We start from the raw sequence: 8,026 nt of genomic DNA on the forward strand, positions 1-8,026 counted from the left end.
TTAGCTAGTTTATTTGTTTCAACAAACTAACTTTTTTTTTTAATTCAACCAATTCAAATCGAAATTGATTTGAGTTTTAAATTTAAGAATCATTAAAATTTGATTCAAAATTTTAATTTTAGGGTAATGAATGAAACACATGCCGTTAATATTAAAGAGGGGCAAACAAATTGATGTGACACTGTAAATCTTCATGGGAATCATAATAAAATGTGTAATGATAAGCATATATAATAATATTGATAATAGAGAATATTTGTTTTATGTCAACATATATTAATTTATTGATTATGATGATGGAGGTTAAAAATACATAGGAGTAATATAAAGCAAAATGATGCTCTAGAAGGTAGGAAATCAATTAAGCCTTTTCTGTTATTGATATATCAAGACTTTCTTGTTAAAAGTATTAAGTATTTATCATCATCATTAATTATAATGCTACTATTATCATTACTCTCTAGATAAAAAATGCACTTTGCCGACAATTATGAAATCTATTTACCATTGATGTTACCATTTTATCTTTATTTTACCTTAGAGTAATTGGCTGACGTTTAGATTTTATTAAGTTATTATAAATACGTAAAAAGTTTGTTTATAAAAAGAAAAATATATTATTTAATCAAAAAACAAAAAATGTATATCTAGAAAAGGCAAACATATGCTCAAAAGTCAAATGTGATGTTAAAAATATAAACTATGGTAAAAAGAAAAGAAAACGTATAAAATATATTATAATAATATACTCTATTCGAAATATATATATATATATATATATGAAAGTTATTTAAGGTGTTGATATAGCTTCATGTACACACTATGAACAACACTACAAAAATAACGTAGAATTCATAAATTGGATGGCGTGATTCACATTTTTCCATCCATTAAGAACATCCATCACTTTCATTATAATTTGTACTTATTCTTAATTTACTATCACTTTAAATAATTTTATGTTTTATTTTCATTAGAGTTGTCTTTTAGCTGCAGCTTATTGAAGACATAATTCTGAAGATTGAATATTAGGATAGAAAGTAACTGGATAGTAGAACATTATTGTTTCTTTATTAATATTGTACGTTTACTCTCATACTATATTATTTTCCGATTTTAGTAGTAATTATCAATTATTTTCTTTGTTATAACTATCATATTATTTGTTAGTTATTGGATCGTTTCTTCCGTATGTTCAGAATGACTTGTTCACTATTGAAAATTTACTTTGCGTACTTAATTTTTAATATATTTTACTTGAGCTGAGAATCTATAATCATAAATTGCCTCTGTACAATTATTTACTTAAGTTGTTCAATGAGTTAGTCACACGTTTCAATACGGTGGACCAGAGAAAGAGATTCCGAATATGAGTCTCACTATCATTATTATTAATTTTTCACGTGCTTGACTTATGAAAAAGAATCAAACTTGCACATTAAGAAGCGTATTAAATAATAATAAAGTAGATAAAAATAAAATCAAATTATCCGCTTAAGTTTTTAAATGAGTTAATCACCGACTTCAATATCATTGCTCTATAAGTTGTTCAAAATTATAACGGAATACTTCACAAATTGAGCAACGTGTATCAATAATTGAGACTATGTTAAGAGTATAGAGAGCAAACCAATAATAAAAGCTTAAATATCTGTATTAATGGCTTAATTAAATTATGTTGCTAATTGCACGTCAATGTCTAATCACATGTTAACCGATATTGTTATGTTATGATTTTGATTTGAAATTTAACAATTATTATATTACATACAAATGTTATATAAATACTACCTTGTCAATTCTTAGGGTATGTCCCATAATGAAGTAAAACGTTTTTTCACGAAAATAACTACTCTACTATATTTTTACTTTTTTTTTATGTTCGATAAATAAGTAAAAGAATATATTCTAAAGTGGGGAGGATCACATTTAAGTGAAAGTATTATACTCGTGAAACTTATTTTTCCTATTTTTAGCTTGTTTGACCAAGCAAACTTTTTTTCCTAGGTATTTATTTTTTCCCAAAAATATTTTTTTAAAAAAATATTTTTTTTAGTTTTTGAAAATTTAAAGAACTTCGATTATTCCTCCGAAACACTTTCTACCAAAATAATTTGACCAAGCACCATATTTCTAAAATAAAGCAATTTTAGTCTTCCAAAAACTTATCCAAAAATAACTATAAGAAAGATTATAAGTAATTAAGTTGAATTAATTATGCTTATGATGAGGTTTGTTTGACAAAGTCCAATAATTCTTCCAGCCAGTGAGAGAGGAAAATTAGGAGGTGAAGTGTATAAGTAGAATATCCATGTTTATACTTCAAATAAATCAATACGAAATAACAAACTCCTTAAGTACAATTATTTGGGTTAATTACAACTGTATCATTTTGACTAATTAATTAGAGTAAATTGATTAATAATTGATGGGGAAGTTACACAATTGGCCGCTTGGCTGAAAATATTAACATGCCCCTAATCGATATACATATATTATACATTAACATACATAATTGCGCATGTAACACAGAATAAATAAAGTTAAATGTCAAGATGTATAGCGGTCTTTTCAAAAATAAGGAATTTTTGAAAGACAAAAAAACCGTTGAAACCACAAAAAGTAATTTAACTCAATTCTTTTCCTTGTAAGTAGAGATTTTGCTTTTTCACCTCGTTCAGTATATATTATATATCTGTTGGCTATTGATTTTCGATGGTGGCAAAACTATGTAAAAGTCCCTACTATTATCTTTTAATTGGGACAACATAAGTTTGTTCATTTCTTTTTAAAGGTATAATTGAAGGGTTATGGAAATGGAGAGATTAATTTGTTACATTTTCTAAGTAAATGAAAGTTGTTCCAATTAGAATAAGGGAGTAGAAGAGTTTGAGAAATGGACATGATAATTTTACTAAGAGAAATCACTAATTAATTTGTATTAGAAGAAAATAGTTTCTTGTAATTATACCTAAAGGAACTTGTGAGGAATTGAGCTGGCAAAGGATATGCAATAAGGTTGAGTTGTAGATAATCTAGAAAAAAGTAAAACAAAAGGTAGTCAATGACCATTTTTTTTTTTTTATAATATCTTATGACAAGTTATATTTTAAAATTTTTATTTATCCCTCTCTTGTACTAAATTTATGATTGCTCATAAATTATAGTATATATCTACCTCAATTTGCTTGGGATTGATGATTAATTGTTATTGCTATCATCCTTTTCGGCTGAATTTGTATATCAAAGACTCTCTCACTAACACTCATCTAGTTCACATTGCCTTTAATAAATGTATATACATTAGATAATTAATTGTGTATATATTTGTAATTTTATGTATAACATGTATAACGGTCCGTTATTAGAATGAATATCCCTATTTTCAGGTGATTTTTTATTTTATTTCTGAATTTATGGTCTTAAGTTTTGCTCTTCAACACTTAATACGAAGTGATCGAAAATATCCCCGACATTAGGAAAAAAAAATCTCAAGGAAAAAAAGTTCCTAAGGCACAAGTTATGTCTTATAAGGAACTCACAAAACATAACTTAGTTCCTATAAAATTTATGTGGATAGAGTAATAAGTTCAGCTTCAGAATCCGCAAAAGTCATGTCTTAAAGACTTGAAGAGACATAACTTGTTCCTATAGAAATTTTCTTGGACTAAACTTTTGACATACAAGGCAAAAAAAATCTCTAGTGTGAATTGGATGCTACTACACATCTTATGTCGGATAATTAAGAACCATCGATTTGAGTGGAAAAAACTATAGACCATCTTGAGATAGGAGCAAATTGTATAAAAAACTGGTATATTATTTACAAGTAGATATACAAATAAACAATGTGTCTTCCTTCGTCTGAATGAGTTAATTAATGAGCTATCGCAATCATACAAAGTTATGCGCAAATATATATACATATACCTCTTTGTATATTCATTCATATATGATTATACCATTCCTTCAACCCTCACAATTATATAGATTGTTATATACAAATATATACTATTTGTTTGTTTTTATATATATTGTCCCTCCCAAAAAAAATGATAGATGAAATTAGTCATATATTTATAGTTCACAATTATATAGATTGGTTATACACAAATATATACTATTTGTTTGTTTTTATGTATATAGTTCCTCCCAAAAAAAATGATAGATGAAATTAGTCATATATTTATGGGTCACAATTATATAGATTGGTTATAGACAAATATATATTTTTTGTGTTTTTATTTATATTGATCCTCCCAAAAGATGTTTTAGAGTTAAAAACAATTCGCCCATTTACAATCCCAACAAAATTTTAGCCTTTATTTCATTTCCTCTCTCATTATTCACATGTTCACTCAGCTGAAAAGACAAAATATATATATATATTAACAATAAAAGAGTCTAAAAAATAAAGGATAAAAGAAATTCCTTCAAGGCAAAAAAAAATAAATTAGATCTATAAAAGAATTTCTATTGCCATCAATTCTTTGGGAGATTTAGAAACAGGTAATTCTCATTTTCTCCATTTAGTTTATCCATGATTTGTTTTTTTATGGTTAAAAAAATTTAGGAGCAAAATGAATATCAAACATCATGTATGCAATGAATTGATGGATTAACAATCTTGATTCATAAAAAAACATGACATAAATCTAATGTAAATTGAGTTGTTTTAGGAAAGAAATGTGCTTTTGGAATTGAATTTATAGCTAACACATAGGTAACATTGGTTGTTTATGAAAATTATTCATGTTTTATCTTCGATTTTTTACTGATCTAATCAATGTGTTTTTTCTATGTATATATCATATAATTGATTTTGTTCACTCAATAATTCTTTACTTCTGATGTTAACTTTTCGTTCGGTTAGCTATTCGATGGGACTAAAATCCCTACCTAATCCTCGATGTGTGAGATGATTGAAATGATCATTTTTCGATTGAACCAATATCCCTATCTAATCCTCAACGTGTGAGATGATTAAAATGATCATTTTTTGATAGAACCAATATCCCTATCTAATCCTCAATGTGTGAGAGATGTCTCTTCGATAGAACCTAGATCGCTATCTAATCCTAAAAGCGTATAACATGTTTGAAGTGGTATTAGCTTTTTGATAGAACCAAGATCGTACCTGAATATCCTTAATTTTTGCTTTGAAGACTGATTCAAAAGGATCATGATGAATATTGAAAAATCAATTTTTTTTTAATCCAATGGAGTAATTTTAATTTTAAGGTTTCACCTTTTGCTATTAAATTTGTAAGATTGGAAGTGGTGTATTTCCACTAAAGATGATTTCTGGTGAAGTACAAACTTTTATTAATTTATTTTATGTATTCACCACTTAAAGTGAAGTGAATACAAAGTGCTTGTATAAAACACTCAAAAGTTCAGATTTTTCAGGATGAATGAGCAAGCTACACAAGATAACAATCCCTCTGCTCCAACAATCCTTCCAGCAAAGCGAAGGCGTGGACGGCCACGCAAAGATGGAGGTGTTGCCAAGAGAGGGAATTTGCAGTCAGCAGCGATGACAGCTCCAGCACCCGAAAACATCAAGAAAGTTCAACGAAATGCTGTTGAAGTAAACCAAAAAGATGGCATTATTGGCAGTAACAACGGTGTAGGACAGATGGTTTCTGGTGTCGTTGATGGTCGTTTTGATGCAGGGTACTTCATTACTGTGAGGGTTGGTAATAGCAGCACCACGCTCCGCGGATTAGTCTTCCAGCCAGGGAGATTTGCCCCAATTACACCAGCAAATGATGTTGCCCCATCAGCTACAATGTATCACAGGAATCAAGTTGCTATAAACCAGCTTCAGCAAGAACAACAGCCAAATGTGGCACCAGGACAACAAGTTTTAACTTCTAACCCAATGTCAACTGCTCCATTTATACCAAATACCAACCAATTTCCTCCTGTTATGGCACCTAATGAGGGACGATGCAACGTCACTTCAACCTTGGGTGAAAAAGTCATGCTGCAGCAGCCAAATCAAGATCAAAGAGTCCAAATCCACCAATCCCATCTTACCATTCCGGTGGAAAATCTTAGAATGGTTGAAAAGGATGAAGTGATGCGGGTATTTGAAATCCCGAACCAATCAGAAGGGACTACTAAAATGGTTGCAGAATCCATATTGGAACCAAAAGGTAGTGACGGAACTAGCAATCAGGTACAAAAAGCTCAAAACCAACTCATGGGCTCAATGTTTCAGTCTGACATTCTTTTTCATGGTAACCTTAACAGCCCAAGTGGTGAAATTCATCATAATCCTGTTGTGTCTAAGTCTCAAGAGGCGTTAGACAACCAACAGATTGAATCTGAATCTAAGAATGATAAGCAACCGAATCCTGAGCAGTCGTATATCCAAACTTTACTCCAGCCTGGAGAGTTGGTTCACTGTGAAGCCAAGAAACTCGAGATCCACCAATCTCCTCCTGTAAACGCTCAAACTCAACTCTACTCCTCCCAAGGGCTTCCTCCAATGAATGAAGAGATTCAGCTAAAACAATGGACTCATGGTGGACAAGAAAACCCACAGAATCAATTCAATCAAAGTACTCTATTTGCTGAACTTAACTCTGTTTCCCCTGCTGCAGAAACTCAAGTTCAGCCAAGCAATGAACTAAAAAGCACATTTCTTGAACAGAATTATGTTCAGATGACTCAACCTCTAGAGGTTGGAGCTAATGAGAATCCGAATCCCGAGATCAACCAAGTACTGGTTGCTGGTGAAACTCAAGTTGTGCATGAAGAGTCAATTAGGACTACTTCAATGGACTTCATGATGGAAAATCTGAATTATCCAAAGAACGATGAACCACAAAGCATTCATATTGGACCTGAAGTTGACTTATCAAGAAATGTGGAAACAGCAAATGAAACTAAGCAATCAAGTGATCCTCCTGGTGACAAACTAGTGCTAGGTTCTCAATTATCACCACAGCAACAAGAGGTGGAAACCGATAATTCTGATCATTCAGCTAAACTTGAAACTCAGAACAAAAGTTGTGATGGTGGCAACATCAACCTGGAGATGTTTCACCAAGTCAAACCTTGAAGCTGCTCATGAATAAGAGCAACAATGTTATAGATCTTTAAGTAGCTGGCAGTATAGGACCTTATCTTCATGTTAGACTTTGGTAACTTTTCTTTTTATTTGCAAGAACTCATCTGGAGTCACAGGACCTTAATCATCCCAACTATGTCTGTTTCCCCAACAGTATGGCAGGTCCCCTTTGTTAGCTATAGAGGCGGAACCAGAATTTGAAGTTCATGAGTTCTAAATTTGTTACTGGATGGAGAAATCTATAGCTTGCTTTAGTTACTAAGTTCGCAATTAAATATTTATACATATAATAGAGTCCATGATTATAAATTTACAATATGATTAAGAGAATCAAAGGTGACCCCTTAATCAAGAATGATTTAACTTATATACTTTAACACTGTAAAGAATTTTTATATTATTATCATAACTGTCTCTATGTAATGTTCTATCGTGAGACTAGTCGTACATGAGCAAAAGGAGTAAGGTAAGGATCATTAGAGTAATATTTCCAATGAGCCTTGCCTGTTCTATCAATCCCTGCTATTTTTCCAACTTGATCTCGCGGATACATGTAATTCAGAAAGAATATGTGTCTGGTGTGTGACAACCAAAGTTTCATTCCTTTGTCAAGGGCTCGATCAATTGATAGTTTTACAAATACTAAAAAATCAATTTCTTGAATACTTGTGAAGTACTGAATTCATCAAAATAAACTTACAAAATTCCTTGAATAGTATGGATTTGATTGAATCAAAGTACTGTAAATATTCCCAAAATTGATTTATTCCAACAGTTTGAACCCATGAGTTGTTGATTAGGATTTAGGTGCATGCAGTTGACATAGAAAGGAAGACCAACTCAAGATTCCTCTGTTGTAAACAAATACCATAGACCTATTTGCCTTTTGAAAAAGACAAAGGTTTGACATTTTCTGATAGAAGAAGTAGACCAGGTCTGATTAGA

General features: G+C 30.7%; 1 protein-coding gene across 2 annotated transcripts; it reads left to right on the forward strand.

The window, feature by feature from the left end:
• The first annotated feature begins 4,424 nt into the window (after positions 1 to 4,424).
• LOC107001884 lies at positions 4,425 to 7,458 on the forward strand. Of its 2 annotated transcripts, none has more exons than XM_015199837.2 (2): positions 4,425 to 4,509; positions 5,410 to 7,458. In XM_015199837.2, exon 2 carries the CDS (start codon positions 5,411 to 5,413, stop codon positions 7,070 to 7,072), a length of 1,662 nt encoding a protein of 553 aa, XP_015055323.1. In that variant the 5' UTR covers positions 4,425 to 4,509; position 5,410; the 3' UTR covers positions 7,073 to 7,458. The 2 variants fall into 2 exon arrangements, with proteins under 2 accessions (XP_015055323.1, XP_015055322.1); XM_015199836.2 differs by lacking the exon at positions 4,425 to 4,509 and adding an exon at positions 4,550 to 4,723.
• The last annotated feature ends 568 nt before the right edge of the window (positions 7,459 to 8,026 follow it).

This window comes from Solanum pennellii, chromosome 10 (assembly GCF_001406875.1).
Source record: "Solanum pennellii chromosome 10, SPENNV200".
NCBI classification, from domain to species: Eukaryota; Viridiplantae; Streptophyta; class Magnoliopsida; order Solanales; family Solanaceae; genus Solanum; species Solanum pennellii.